The sequence below is a fragment of the Telopea speciosissima genome, chromosome 4 (assembly GCF_018873765.1).
Source record: "Telopea speciosissima isolate NSW1024214 ecotype Mountain lineage chromosome 4, Tspe_v1, whole genome shotgun sequence".
Lineage (NCBI taxonomy): Eukaryota > Viridiplantae > Streptophyta > Magnoliopsida > Proteales > Proteaceae > Telopea > Telopea speciosissima.
In genome coordinates this window covers 54,002,454-54,019,348 of record NC_057919.1, presented here as the reverse complement: position 1 = coordinate 54,019,348, position 16,895 = coordinate 54,002,454, and the positions used below count along the sequence as shown (strand labels likewise).

The window sequence follows — 16,895 nt, the reverse complement described above, 5'->3', positions numbered from 1 at the left end:
TTCTATTATATTGCACTGATACGACTTCTATGTTGCATTGCAGTATAATTACATAATCCCACGAAAAAAAAGAAGTATAATTACATAAGATTACCATTGCTATATTACGTATAGTCATATACGACATGCCTAGCAAAGCTTAGGCGGGTGCTTTGTCACCTGGGCACCCCTCCAACGCATTGGATCGCCTTGACAACTATGCTCAAAACTAAAAGAAATGGTATGAGCTGTCAACTCATAACTAACAAAAAAGATGATTATATATTTGCACAAAAGTAACAATAAATATAATTGAACCATTCAATTACAGCAAAAGAATTACATATTTAATCATCTAAGGATGCCTCATCTGAAACAGCTACCTAATGTACAGAAAATTACAGAACTGGCTCAGCACAAAGCATCTGATCCACTCATAGGGTTTCCAAAGCCTCTTTCCATTGTTGACACTAGGACATTTACAATTAACAGAGCCATGTGATTCCACAAGAATAAACAAATTAGCCATTTCCCTGTCAATTATAAATAGAAAGCCTACATGACCAGTACAATTGCTGGAAACGCCGGATCATGTACCCAGGGAATTTCAATAGTGTTGACTAAAACTAGAGATGTATGAACAGAAGAGGCTCTGATTATTGGAACTTCAATGATGGATGTGAAGTTTGTGGTCAATGTTACCAATAATTATAGACTTCAATCTTCATGGAGTACCACTTAACGAGCCAACCTCAAAAAAGCTTTCACCACTAAGAAAACAGTTACTAATGTCAACTAACCTGCTCTCCAATCAAATCTAGACCAACAACAAGGAATGTGATCCCTTGAAACAATAGGAAGTAGAAATGAATCCCCTGTGCAGATAACAAGCTTCTCACAGAAGCACTCAACAAAATAAACGCAAGGGCAAGTTCCTTCCTGTACAAACGGTTTCTCTTACTCTTTCCAGATTTCTTCATCACCTCTAACTTGTTCAGCTTAGTGAGGCCTGATTCTGAGGAGGCCCCACCAAGACCATTGGTTGCTACTAGAGAATCAGTTTTTTTTTCAGAAAACGCAATTAAATCTCCCTCTGATGACCTTCCCAACTTCTTAGTGACAACCCATTCGTAGGAACTCCCAAACTTGAACAGTCCTGATATCATGGCATTGAATTTTGTGACGGACATCGTGTTCTCAAATAAAAGGTAAGGAACAATAAATGGGAAAGACCTTGGCGCAGGAAGAATATTCAAGATGGACATGATTCCAGGCAGATAGCACACGACCCAAGCTGGTAGCTGAGCTTCTGGCAGGAACATGGTCAGTGGGAGAATAATGCAGAAGAGAGTGAACGAATAGAAAGGAAGGATGAGCTTCCGCAAGAGGAAGAAAAGCAATATCATATTGGCCTTCTTTGACCGACTAATCTGGAAGTACGAAAAAATAAAAATAAAATATCAATCACAGAATAAATAGCAACTTGAATTACATGGAACTGCAAACCTAAGGAACTAGACACCATTGTTATTATTATTTGTTTTTTTTTTGGGGGGTGGGGAACAAATACCCCGAGCCATCCATCTCCACTCCACCTACCGAAGTAGTAAATAGAAACAGAGTGCTGGGGGGGGGGGGGGGAACCATGAACCTGATACCCATGCTCCAAATTCAAACCCCCCCCCCCCCCCTCCCAAACCCAAGTAGAACACCCCAGAACTAGGAAAGGCAATATCAAGGTAGGCTATGCCTTTTTCAGTACATCAAGCCATGCTGCAAGAACAGACAAAACTTAAAACCACAAAATTTTTTGTGGCACCAACAAAAGGAAAAATCTAAGAATTCTCCAGCAAGAGATTCAATGAAGATGCTAGTGTTTTTTGTTTTTTTTTTGGGGGGGGGGGGGGGGGGGTGGTGTGTGTGTGTGTGCTGGATTTTGGAGTTTAAATTAGAAGACTTGACCATTCACTCTATGAGCAAAGATATTAAAAATCACATTCAAATTTTCCCTAAGTGTGTGTGTGAGTGAGTGAGTGAGAGAGAGAGAGAGAGAGAGAAGATCTATGATTTACACAGTGAAATCAGAGGAAGGTAGCAGGGTTTTCCAAAATGTAGCAAATTTTCCATTAAAAAAAAGTTTTGAGAAGATACGATCCTGACCTTTGAACGAAGGATGTCAAAGAAGCACAACCGGAACAGCTGCATTGGACCAGAATGCCAGCGGTGCTGCTGTTTCTTGTACGCCTCATAGCACTCCGGGAGTTCACAGAGGCACTACATGTGAAAGAATGTAATTCATAAAAATTAAAATTCATTATCAAGTTTGTGAATATGCTGACAGAATGCCAGTCTCGAACAAACCTTTACATCATTCAGATATATGAACTTCCATCCATAAAGGTGAGCACGGACAGCGATATCCATGTCTTCAACAGTTGTTCTTTCCATCCAACCACCACATTCTTCAAGAGCTTTGATCCTCCATACACCAGCAGTTCCATTGAAGCCAAAAAAATGGATAAATAAACCATTAACCTGTTGCTCAACCTCAAAGTGGAAGGATAAATTTATATTCTGCAACCTCGTGAGTAAGTTTTCATCCTTGTTTATGAAGGCCCACCTTGTCTGGACTAAAGCTAGATCTTCATTCCCCTTCAGAAAGAAAGAACAACAATTTAAAGTAAATACCACATAAACACCTAATCTCCTGTCTTTTTCCCCATCAACAAGTTCAAACTACATAAAATAGAACATATCCTGGTAGCACAGTTAGTTGATGTAAATAAGCACTGCTTGGTCATCATCCAGAGACCAGAAAATTGATCCTGTAAGCCACAGCTTGGGCAACCAGATATTATGTAATCATTAAGAATTTGAACCATCCAGTGCAAGTACTTTCCCTATTTATATAACAGGATCAAGTGATTAAATGCAATTGTGAGTGATTTTAAAATATACTTGTTAAAGTATACCGTAGGGGGTATTTTGGTATTTCTTGTAGTATTCTTTCATTTTAAGGGCATATGAGTAATTACTCATACACTGAGGACTTTATTGTAATTACACATTATATTCATGTTATAAATATACCTATTGCTGCCGGTTAGGTTATCTGTATACCCTAATCAATCAGCCTATCTTTTCCCCCCTCTTCTCTTCTCTTCTTTTACGCAGGGTTAATGCTTTTTTTATTTTGTCACATGGTATCAGAGCATCATTAACCAGTTGCTTGCAGGTTTTTTATTCTGATTTGAGTCTCCAAAGAAAAATGTGTGGTGTGCAACAATTACAGCTCCTTATCTTGTTCGTGATGTTTTCTCTTGTTCGATGAAGTACCAAAACGAGAGATTTTTTTTTTAATCTGTGGAAGGAGTCTTCTCTACTGTTGATCTGCCGCTCTAGTAGAGGTGTTTTACTGCTGAATCAAAGGATTTATTAGCCCCTGGTTGTCACTCTTCTCTCTGCAAGATTAGGCCCTATTTGGGGTATTTTTTTTACTTATTATAGGAGAAGCTGTTGTAGATCCAACCACAGACCAGCAAGAAGCTGACTTTTGATGGACTGCAATTCTGGGTTCAAACCAGATAAAAATTATTATAGAAGAAGCTGTTGTAGCAGATCCAGGTTCCTTCTATGTATGAAGAATTTTTCCGTATCCAAGGGATTGTATCCATCCACTAGATCCGACCATCATCTTCTTCCAAGGACAGCTCAGCCTTAGTTGCTGCTAGTGTTGGTCGTGGTTCTAGATTCCTTGGAAGAGGGCAAGGTTCAGAGGGGTAGAGGACGTGGATTTGGAGGATAGCAAACTGAACTAGCTTTGCATCAACGTACAGACTGGTAAATCTAATCATGTTGTTGACAGTACAGTGCTGGGTAAAGTATGGTAAACCTCAATGGGTGCAACAATATGCCAATACATTAGTGGTTGATGTGAATACTAAATTGGTGTCATCTAATGATACTAATCTTGCTTCTTCATCTGGTTCTAGTCAATTAGTTACTATCTCGTGATGATTATCACCAGTTATTGAAACGAGTTTAGCAACTTAAGACTCAGTCATCACCTTCTTTATCCACTGCTACATTAACCTACACAAGTACTACTATGCTTCTCGCTTCTTCATCTCCTACCACGGGTTATTGATTCAGGTGCTTCCTTTCATATGACTGGTAAGTTGAATGTGTTTTCTTACTCACAGAAACCTTGTCATCCATCTCGAGTGATCCTCACTGATGACTCTTCAACCCAAATTTCTAGTCATGTTATAGTTTCTCCTACTTCCTTTTAATTAGGATGATTTATCTCTAGATAAGGAGCTTGTGAAATGTCATTGGGTATATACCATAAAGTATAACCCTGATGGCTCTGTTGAGCGGCTTAAAGCTCGCTTAGTTGTTAAGGGGTACATTTAGACATGCAGGATTGATTACTTTGACTCATCTTCCCCTGTGGCCCATCTGAACTCTATTCATATTCTTATTTCTCTGGCTGTTAATCTTAAATGTCAGTTATTTCAGCTTGATATAAAAAATGCATTTTTGTAAGATTAATTTCTTGAAGAGGCCTGTATGGAACCTCCCGGGTATACTACTCAAGGGGAGAATGCACAGAAAATATGTAAGCTTTGCAAAGCAATTTAGGGTTTGAAGCAGTCACCAAGAGCTTGGTTTGATAAATTTAGCAAAATACCGTTTATGGGTTCACATAGTGCTACTTTGATCACTCTGTATTTTTTTGTCACCAAGGTTCCAAGGTGATATTGTTGGTTGTTTATGTTGATGATATTATAATTTCCAGTAAATATTTATCTGGCATTAAAGGTGTCAAGGCCTACACACATCAACATTTTCAAATGAAAGAATTGGATGCTCTCAGATATTTTTTGGGAATTGAGGTTGTTCGTAGCAAGAAGAGAATTAATCTGTCTCAGAGAAAATTATGTGCTTGATCTTATGTCTGAGACTAGCATTTAGGTTCTATTAATACTCTTATGGATCCTCATCAGAAACTTGGAGTTTGTGACGATAAGGAGTTTGTAGACAAGCATCAATATAGAATATTAAATTAGTAAACTCATCTATCTTATTGTGATTAGGCCTAACACATCATTTGCAGTTAGTTTCGTATTTTGAGATATCTTAAAGGTACTCCAGGAAAGGGCCTCATTTATCAATATGATATCCATATTGATCTTGTTGGTTATTCTAATGCTGATTTAGCAGGTGCTGAAGGTGATAGGAGGTCAACCATTGGTTACTGTACGTTTGTTCATGGTAATCTTGTTATTTGGAAGAATAAGAAACATACAGTAGCAAGGTCAAGTGTTGAAGCTGAGTATAGAGCCATGGCTCATACTGCAACTAAATTAATGTGGTTAAAGTCACTTCTTCATAAGCTTGGTTTTCCGGTAAACAAGCCTATTGACATGTATTGTGATAATCGGGAAGCTATCTACATTGCTAATAATCCTATCTTTCATGAACAGACCAAGCATATTAAGTTTGATTATCATTTTGCAGGAGATATTGTAATGTGGAAGTCAATCTCCATGTTGTTTGTTAGTTCTGTAAATCAACCTGGTAACTTGTTTAGCAAAGGCTTCGAAATGTGTTTCTTCAAGGTTGTTCCAAGCCTAGACAAGAGATATTTATATCCTCCAGTTTGAGGGGTAGTGTTAAAGTATACCGTAGGAGGTATCTTGTAATATTTCTTTTATTTTAAGGTCATATGAATAATTACTCATATACTTAGGACTTTAAAGTAATTAAATATTATATTCATGTTATAAACATACCTATTGCTGCCGGTTCGGGTATCTGAATACTCAAATTGATCATCCTATCTTTTTCCCCTATTTTCCTCTTTATCTTATTCTAAGCAGGTACTGGTTAGTGCTTTTCTGACTTTGTCATTATACAAAAGTGAAGAGCATGCAAAGATTCATGCTCCGGAGAAAGTAAACAACTCTGATTAGATACTTCCATTGAATTAGGATATCTTAGTTAAGAAGCATTGAGAGATGAAAATAGGACATAAACAGATGGTTTTCCAATTGGGGTTTGGAAGTGCATTAGAGTGATCTTGGTTGACTAATTTATTCAACAAGAATACAAGGACAAGGACCGTGCTTGATTTCCACTACGAAACCAATACCACCAGCACCCCTTCCCCCCAAAAAACAGAGAAGAAAATATTAGATAGTGGTATAAATCTTCTTACATGACCATATATATTTCTAAATAAAACATGGATTTCCACCAATAATTATAGAATCAAATTTATAAACTGAAAGAACAGAACCTCAGATAAACTGATAAAGGAAAAACTGAATAACAAAGCAAGAGTATCGAAGACTTTATGCCAAGTAGATCAACACTATAGATTTTACTTGGATCATAGATGGATAATTTAAAGGGAACAACAAAAACTTCCAAATGGTCTTTGTTGACTCAAAGAAAGCATATGTAAGGATTGCCAGAGAGAGTTTAGCAGGTTTTGACAGGAAGGACTCTCAAAACAGATATCAATGTGATTGAGATACAGACATGAATTATGTAGTGGTGCAAGTATGGGAACATCCAGGGAAAGACATGCAAGTTCCCAATCATATCTGTATACCAACAAGACATATTGGTACTGTGACTATTTTCGTTGACAATAATTTAACTGATTAGGCCTTACAAGCGGAGGTTCCAGGATGTATCTCAAATACCGATGACAAAGTTCTGATCAACGAAAATATAAATGATAAAATGCAAAGCCAGAACCATGGAAGGATGATTTCAGAGCCCAAAAATTGAAAAACTAAGTTGAGCCAGATAGATGAATATCGTATTGCCTGTCTCAAGGCAAGTTCTTGAATTTTAGTTCTAATTAACAAAATATCATTTAGGCAAATCTGAAATCCCATTCTAGAGACAATTCTTCAAATGTGCTAGTTGAACTATTTGCAGATGGGAATAGAATATAAACTAACCTTAAAATAGGGAACAGTTTTCTTCAAGAAATCCGGTCCAGGTTGAAAATCTGCATCAAATATTGCAACAAACTCATAATCCTTTACATAGTCACAGCTCATTGCAGATTTGAGGTTCCCAGCCTTGTAGCCTGTGCGGATAATACGGTGTCTATACAATATTGGTACACCCTTTTGTTGCCATTTTAGTACTTCAGCATTGATAAGAAGTTGAACATCCGGATCATCAGAGTCGTCTAAAACTTGTACAAGCATTCTGTTTCTTGGCCAGTCCTGGTTGCATATTGCTGCAATTGATTGCTGATAAACCTGTGGCAACCCAAATGAGAGTAAGAATGTAAGATTATAGTCTTTACAAGGGTAACCCTTCCAAATCCAAGCGAACAAGAAAACCTATTGAAAGATAAATGCATCACTGGAGCTCAAAAGTTGATAAACTCAATCAGAAATAGATTAAAAATCATCAGAAGAAAAATAATGTAAACAAATATTTATCTTGAAATGCTTGTTTACAAATCTAATTAAATGTTTGAACAATTGCAATCAATATTTTGTAAAGAAGACAGTATGGAACAGAAACAACTCAAAGATTGTGACAGTGGAACCTCAGGAATTAATACTTTTTGCTTCCAAAATTGTTTGCAACAGATTGACATAAAGCGTAATACAGTGAACAAATATGGGATAAGAATCATAAAATATCAGATATGCTATAGAAGTGAGATTGTTTGAAAGTGCTGATTCCATAAATACAAATAAACAGGCTTCTTTAACGTGGTTCTTCACTTCAAACTAAGTGTGTATTCATCACCCCTTAAGGCAACAGACTAAACAAATTTCAATAAACTTAAAAATTGAATTACTAATAATTTGTATACAAGTGATAAAAATTTAAAACCTATTTTATAATAATACAGCAAGGTCCTCTTTCACAAGCTTATTCTCTCTTGTCTTGTCAACCCTGCCACATAAACAACTATTGTTTATGCGGCAGATCTCTATTGGTGTCTGTTTACCCCTTATTCTCTTTCCTCTCCTACAACCCCTTTGTTTCGCACATCTCCTTTCCATTCTCTCCCTAAATTCTACCAACCTAATCCTATGGTGAAAAATGCTATCTCACCCACTCAATCCCTAAAATCTCTCCCCTACCTCAACCCAACCACATCAACTCTCCCTCTCTCTCCTCAATCTTTCTCTCTTCCACATTACAAAAAAGAACTCTACCAGTCTACCTAATATTCATATTCATATTCAAACTCTACCAGTATTATCTGTTGATTAAAAGTAGTACTACTACTACTATCTGATTAATTCTTTTTTTTTTATATCAAATTTCTGATTCCATTGTCTACATAAAAGAATGATTGGCATATTTGGGTGTGTGGAATCTTTTCATAATATATTTTGTTGATGAATTAATCAAATAATATATTATTTAGAGAATGTGACTATATTTTCTGAATGACAATATAACTTTTTGTAATCAAAATTTTATAACAAACCTATGCTTAGTATGCTATTTTGTATAACTACCAATGAAGCTTAATTAGTACATTCTATTAATAAGAAAGCTAAAATAACTAAAATCCAAGCCATCGACATATGAAGCTATTATATTCAGTCTACTCCCACTTTGTAATCAAGACCTTTGAATTTACACTAATTCTATGCAAACAATTTTTTCATTACAATCTATTCAGTATCATCATAATTTATTTTTTTTTCAGTTTGAGGAATCTAATAACATAAATCATATTGATGTAATTAACAGTTTTAATACAATAATATCAAATAAACACTTAAATGAACTCAAGGTTCATCTTTAATAGATTTCTTAAACACTGCATGGGCTAATTAGCTAGTTACATTAAAAAGCTAAGCATCTTTAAGATTCAAAGTCACACCAGTAAAAAATGCAACATATAATTTCAGGCTTCTCAAAAGCACTTGAGAGAAGGGATATTTTGCTTTGAAAAGATTGGAAAGGTAAAAATTACTCAATTACCCCTCCTTAGAAGAGAAAATCTCAACAACAACAACTCAGCCTTATCCCAACTACATGGGGTCGGCTACATGGGTCCTTGGAAAGACGAAATAATAAACATAGAAGTAAAAGAAAAGAACACAACAACAATGGCAACAACTCAGAAATATCCTACCTAAATGGGGTCGGCTACATATATCCTTGCCCTTCAATCAGCTCTACTCGAGTCATGCTTGAGATAGGCCTAAACTATGCATGTCTTTCCTTTCTACTACTCCTAGGGTCATTTTAGGCCTGCCCCTATCTTTTTTAGATCCTTAATCTGAATTAAATCACTCCTCCGTACTGGTGCATCCCAAGACCTCCGTTGAAGAGAAAACGTTATTAACTAAAAACTTTCGTATCTTTTGTAAAATACAAAACAACACTTCAACTATTGACTTATCAACTAGCATGGGATAAACAGGGCAATGGCCAACCAACTGACTAATATACATCAACTGACTTACCCTTAATGTAGACAGTAAGATCCTGTTTATTAATTCTGATTGACTAGTTGTTGCATAGAGAATGTTTTAATTATGAACAGACTGTTATTTTAAAAAAATAATCCTAATTATAATACGGCTCCAATGGACCATCATTTAAATCATTGGCATAATAGAATAGAAAATTCCTCAATTATTAAATGATTATGTTCAAAACAAATTTCTCTGGTGCAAGATTTTATCATATATTCGAAAAACCAAGTAACGATTCCAAGTAATAGTTATCTTAAGCAGTATTTTCTCTTACTCATTGTGAGAAGAACTTTTTGGGTAGTACCTCCTGATGCAGCAACTCTTTTTATATCCTTACTGCTAACTTTTGTAATCTTTTGTAGCCATTGTGTCATCTATAGAGTGAGTCCGGATCAGCTCCACATATGTGGAGAGTATTCCCTCTCCACATATTGTTGTAAACTGATACCTGGACATGTTTCAACCTGCAACCGGACTTTCCACCTGACATCTTTTTTTTTATCAGAAGATGTGGGACCCACATCATCTTCTTCGACACAAAGCTGCTTTTTTTGTTTTTCTCCTTCGTGAGCACCACCGTCCCACCCTATTTCTTCCTCCCAAAGCTGCACTTGAAACTCTGGCACCGATGGTGGATCTACTCAATCAGTTTCGAATTCCATCAAGGTGGCATGTAAATTGATCAAGGTTTATACGATTTATAACATTTTCTGGGACTTTCTAAAATTTTCTCTACTTAAGAACCCCCTAAAATTTATTCCAATGGGCAATTTCAGATCTCATTCTAGAAGAACAAAACCAATATGGTCAAGGAGTAATCAGGTAAAGGTCAATTGACAGATTAGTGACTCGCTCTGAGTCTCCTGTTTTAAGGGTTTTTTTAGAAGAAAAAAAAAGAGGGTAGAAAAGTCCTTGAATGGTGTTTCTGGATTTTATGGGATAATCTCTATTCACTTAATTGGTTCAAGATTTGAATTGCAGTGGAGTGGTTAAGATTTTCAATAACCGTTCGGTTAGGAAGAAGAGGTGGAAAAGCCTGTACGAGTGATGAATTCGAGTCATTTGGAAGGCCAAAATCTGGGCAAGTTATCCATTCAAGTCACCATGACCGAACTAACAAAAGTCTCCGGCCAAGTGTTGCAGCTCCGATCCTAAGGCAAACTTGACCAGATGTCCACAATGGCTCGACAAACTGCATCCAATTTATGAATCTCGGCGTCTATCACCTCAGTGACACATTTTACAGCTCGAACTGGGTTCAGCTCACGATGCTTGAAGCGGTGGATGATCTGAGGACATGGCTGAGCGTAGGTGGGATATGCCAGCAGACTTGCCTTGACAGCTCAGAGAATTCATCGCAGGAGCTACAGGCCATTGTGGCACCCGAACCAGAACCTAGGAAAAAATCATCTTTCAAGTTCCAAACTCTAACCAAAGCGTTGGTAGGGAAACAACAAAGGGGGAAAAAAAAGAGTAAGAACAAAAGAAAAACAAGGGGTGGGGGCGGTGGTGCAGAGGGTGGGCACGGTTGCACAGGATGGCGGTTGTGTTCACGAAGAAGAAGAAAGAAGAAGAAAGGACAATTTTTTGAATCGAAGAAGATGACTTGGGTCCCACATCTTTCCATATTAAAAAAACAATTTCATAGAGAGTCCAGTTGCAGGTTGAAGCATGTCCAGGTGTCAGCTTACCACAATATGTGGAGAGGAAATACTCTCCACATTTTGTGGAGCTGATCCGGACTCCTATAGAGTAACCACTTTTAATTTTGTTAATAACATTTTTTATACTATAATACATCTAAAAACCTAGGACGTATTCAACAAGAGCAGATCACCAAAATACTGGAGGATGGAAGCAGTTTTCCAGGTGTGAGGCTGTTCTGTAATTAGAGGAAATAGTCCGGCCTCTCTCTCTCTCTCTCACAGAGGAGGCCAAGTGTGAGGCTGTTCTGTAATTAGAGGAAATAGTTTGGCCCTGCATCATGGATACTATCTCTCTCAGTCGCAGTGAGCAGTGGGTTTCCTGTTATATATTTTGTAATATTGGGGTGATGATTTCAAGTGTCTGTGTTTGAAGGACCAGATTATCTGACATTTTCCTTCAATTTTCCTTAAAGTAGATTGTTTTTGGTGGAGTTAGGATTGTGGGTTGAGATACATATTACATTTGAGTGGATATTGAAGGACATGATGTCTTCTTCAATTGGTCTTATGAGGACAATTAGTTTTATTTGAGCTGTTTGGTATAGGATTATGGGTCGAGATACATGCTAGTATCACCTGTTGCTTTTGCCTTGGGTACCTTTTGTGTGCGTATGACTACCTATAACTGGCTGCAGTGAATTCCTTTTGTTTATTTCTTTTATTCTACTGTTGCTCTCTGGAAAAGGCCCTTCACACCATTATTATGTCTTTGCTTGTTCTTCCCAAAAAGGGGAAAAAAAATTTTGCCAGAAGAAATAAATTAAAACACTGGAAAATTTTCAGCTTAACAATCAAAGGAAACATTGGATGTACTTAATTTGAATGTCGATGAAACCATTTTAGACATGGTGCCTGAGGATAACATCATGCTTGTCAATGAGTAATCTTCCATCTTTCAAAACATAAAAACACAAAGACTAATCAGATAAAAAAAAAAAAAGATATGATTAGGGATTTGACTAATACCCTCCCCTTCAGAGGGGGAAGGAGGAAAAGAATGATAATACTCTATGTGAGATACACAGAAAATAAGTGGATTACCAAGTGAAACTTAATCACCATAAGATGATTTCTATTCCACCAGCATTTTACTGACCTACAGAGCTACTAAATTGATCCAAGAGAAGACGAACAGCTTTTCTACCCAAGAAAGCTTCAAAGATGGAGACAGTGATCCCATTAATGTAGTGTGAAAGTGTGCAAGATCTTAGCACCCACTCCCTCCTCCCCCCTCTCCCACCAAAAAAAAAAAAAAAACCACTAAAAGTACACAAGAGACAAAACAGAAGATTCTTAATAAATAATGTTCAAGTAAACTTCCTGTTTAAGTTAAGAACCATTTTCATGGAGCCAAACAAGCAGCATACGTAACATGTTTACCAGAATCTACACTGCTACTCAAGATCCTAACTTGGGTCGTTCTTCTACAATTAATCAATGTCGAAAGAGAAAAAGAATTCAACAAGTATAAATAATTCATTAAACTCGAGTCATCACAAGGGAAGAACGAAAAAAATTTGTAAAAATTCGATCGAAACAGAAACAGATTAATTCGAAAACAGAGCATCAGGGAAGCACAGACCTCTTACCTCCCTCTCGTTGCACATTGGTATCTGTATGAGCACCATCGGATAATCCTCGGTGTTTGCATTTTCGATATCACCAGAGAATTCCATCGATGGAATGGGCTTCAACCTGCGAAACTTTATCCAAAAACACCCAAATACTAAAACGATTCGATCTACAGACTGGACCAAGAATAGAACAATACAAATATTGGACAAAGCTTGCAACGGTGGCGCCAAATAATTCGCCCTTATAGATAGCCAAGCCGCATAAACAAGCTCGACAAAGCCCAGAACCTCATCGGAAGCGATTGAAGGAGGACTGAAATGCCACCCTTTAAAGTAAGCCAAAAGCTCAACGAGCAGCAACAAAATGACGAGAATCATGAAGACCTTAATAACTCGATAAAGCCGAGACCCATTACGCGAAGATTGATTAGAATTAGAAATGATTCTGCGATTGACGGTGCGGAGAAGAGAGAGGAATCCATTGGTGAGCCAAGAGAGGCAACTTGTGGCTTGTTGGAATCTGAGGCAACATACCCAAGAGAGCTGGCGAGCGCTTCTACTATGGTCTTTCTCCAAAGACGTTGGGCTATGAATCTCGACGGCAGACCAACTAGGGTTCTCAGATTTATCTAAGAACAGGGCATGATTCCGCTCCTTCTCCTTGTTCCAGCATTCCTGGAATTCGTAATTTGGGGTTGGAGACATGGGGAAATGGAAACTTTTCGAGATCTCTCAATTTGTCTATATCAATCTACCTCTTTCTGAAATGGGTTTCTCTGACTGAGCGGTGTTGCGGAGCCATTTTCAGGGTCTGTGTTTCCCGGGTGGATCCGGTGATTGGGGGAGATGGAAAGGGAGAGATGGCAATGTAGGTCTGGATTTTGGAAGGAATTTGGGTTCTCGTCGCTAAATTTAGTAAAAGCCACAAAGTTTATGTGTCTGTGTTTGTTCATTAATGTCTGCAAAGAAATTGTAGGATTAATGGATTAATGGGGAACGATAATGACCCTAAAACTAAAAGAGATGTTGTTTAGTTGGAAAAAAAAACCGCCAAATTTAGAATGATAAGCTGAAGGGGACTCGGTTTGTTGCTGGGTAAACTTCACTAGTTTTGAATTTTGGTTTGACCTTCGTTTGACCCCACTCTCTCTTCAATCCATGTGGGCCATAGATTTGTTGAATTTGGACCGTTGGAAGAGAACAAGTATAGATTCTTTACCTTTGCTTTTTTTATTGTCTTGGACCGCACTCGGCCCCAGACCGACTAAAGACGGCCACAATCATCCCAGTTTTAAATTTGGTGGTGTTTAATAAATAGCTCTAATGCTCCCCACATGGCCCCACCCCGATAACAACATACCTGATGTGATCATGGTTTTAGTGCACGGTATTGGTAACCTGCAAAATCGATACGATATTGATACGATATTGGCTTGGAACAGTTAAATCAAACAAAATTAACCCTAAATCTTCTTAAAAATGAGTTTTTCGACCATTTTACCCCTTGTCCGTACCGTGCTACCAATATGGTATCAGTATCGGTGACTGGGAAAATCGAAACGTATCACCCAATCATGCCGATCTGGATCATGGCAAATGTCGATCCATATGATATCAGCCATATCCGATACCTGGTCAATAATGAGATGATTCACATGAATGTAGTAGAACTAATAAAAAAATATATATTCTCCTTCTAATGAGAAAAACATTAATTACGTAGGTGTGAAGCACTGCCCCCGCCCCAGACATAGGAGCATGCAAAATGATTGCAACATCCCCATGGAAAGACGGAGTTTCTCATTCTTAATTTTCTTTCTTCTTTTCTTATCTTTCCATATAAAATCAAATAACTAGAATCACTGTTTTTTTTTAAATCAAGAAAGAGAGAAAAGGGTCGAACCAATCGACGTGGCAGCGCTAATCCTATTCTGGCCCTACACATGCTGCAAAGCTGGCAGCACGGCTCGACCTCTACCCCTACCCGCTTTGCCAAGGGCAAAGACAGCCGAGTAATCCGCCAGCTTGGCAAAGACAATCGAACAAGCTTCTCGACCACGCGCTAAGTTGGCACGCTGTTAGCTGCCAGTGCTACAACATGGTCCGACCATATGCCTCCACCAGTGTTACCAAGCTGATAGCACTGGCCAGCCAAGTTGAGTCAAAAAAAAAATTAGTTTATTTGAAAGGATTGAAAAAAACCTAGAAAAGAAAACTCCAAGTAAAAAACAAATTGCATTTATAAGTAATACTATCTTATAACTCTTATGAAAAACATGAAAAATTAAATGGTTTACATCCCTAAGTGATACTATCTTAAACTCTTATGGAACAAGAAAAACATTGAAAAATTAAATGGTTTCACACCATTTCAAATTGGAATAGAAAGGCATGGTTCTGATACCAATTATTGGGATTCAACCATCAATCTGGTTATCTGAATGCATAGCGAAATTTGAATCGGGTATTTTTCCTTTTGCATTGAAGTTTGACATATCTTCCTATAACAAAAATTAATATAAGAAACATAGGTTACCTGAGAACCTCCAGTGTAGTTTCTCTTCTAGATAATAGTTTTTTCACACTTGAACAACGATAGAATTTGAAAAAGATTAACTTTTAAATCTCCAAATTAAAGCAAAATCAACACGAACTTTCACCAACGAACAAAGATTTCTAAATCCCTAGCCACACACTACAACTCACAAGGAAACAAGAGAGAAAGAGAGAGTTCAGTCAAAGGGGGAGGTGAAAATTTCAACCAAGCTCTTCTAGCTGAATTTTCCTAGTGGTGTATTTATAGTCCTCAACCCATATGGTTAATGTGAATCTCCTTATTCACTTTCCTAAAGTGAATGTGAGTCTTAGTTTTTATTCTCACTTTCCTAAAGTGAACAGGAATTGGTTAGTGAAGAAATTTGATTTACACTTCAACTTGCTTTTAAAGAGGGAAGATGTAGAATCTAAAATGGACTTTGTGATATTTTAATTATAGTCAATTATATTTATCAAATAAAATTAATGACCATAAATAAAATATCACCAACCTATTTTTTATTTCTCAATTAAATGTCATGCATAATTAAACTTTTTAATTTGCATATAAGACCTTACACTAACCATATCTCATAATGGACTATAGGGCATACACTTAAATACTGTTAAACCCCAATCCATCATACATGTCTTTAATCAGAAATCATGTGATTACAATCAGACAACCAAAAAATGCGATTAAACATTATTTGAAATAATTCATTAATATGTTTAATATATAAAAAAATAAATTTTATAAATAATTTACAAAAATACCACTGTATACAGAATTCTGCCAGATTAATCACATGCACTCTCTCTATATGATTTTCCCCAATCAAGGGTAGTAGATTCCATATTGAGCATCTTTTTCATTCACGATGAGCAATCACGAATCTAGCACACCGATATATAGTCAATTTTGATATCAACCATCAGTGTACCAAAACCCACAATGTAACATCATAATGATAAGGATCTTTCAGGTCAAAGGGTCACTGGTGACGAGTACATATTTCTCCTTAATACGGCAAATAGTAACACATGTGAGAATTTGTACCAAATTTTTTTCTATACACATAGATTATGTATACTTACATTTATGTCCTAAAGTCAACATTTCTAGGTACATATAATGTAACGACCATATGAATAGGATGTCTGATCCTATGCCTAATCGAGAACCGTTTTGAGTGAAAATCCATGGAACAAACTTATTAACTTATAAATGAATTCATGCAATAATAATAAAATTTAATTTATTCATTCCAAATTAACTAGGTTTGATGGACACAATCCAACAATGCTAGCATACACGACACAGCCAGACACACTTGGATATAGTAAATTAGTAATCGGAAAAGCTTCTCTAAGCCATTGGTGTAGGTTACAGAAGAATCTTCATATCCATCTCTCTTAGACTCTTTCCTCCTTAAATTAGTAATTGGAAAAGCTTCTCTGAGCCATTGGTGTAGGTTACACTAGAATCTTCATGTCCATCTCTCTTAGACTCTTTCCTCCTCACATTAAATGCCCTCGTTGTCCTCCTATGTACGATATTGTTTTGTCATACCTCATTGGTACGCTTCCTCTATTCTGCTGACAAAGAGAAC

At 37.0% G+C, this 16,895-nt stretch overlaps 1 protein-coding gene across 1 annotated transcript; it reads right to left on the bottom strand.

Moving 5' to 3' along the window:
- Positions 1–242: 242 nt before the first annotated feature.
- LOC122658783 (probable xyloglucan glycosyltransferase 6) lies at positions 243–13,830 on the bottom strand. The gene is made up of 5 exons (XM_043853898.1): positions 12,763–13,830; positions 6,960–7,268; positions 2,341–2,631; positions 2,140–2,253; positions 243–1,409 (listed from the first exon to the last, which is right to left on the bottom strand). Exons 1-5 carry the CDS (start codon positions 13,450–13,452, stop codon positions 771–773), a joined length of 2,043 nt encoding a protein of 680 aa, XP_043709833.1. The 5' UTR covers positions 13,453–13,830; the 3' UTR covers positions 243–770.
- Positions 13,831–16,895: the final 3,065 nt, after the last annotated feature.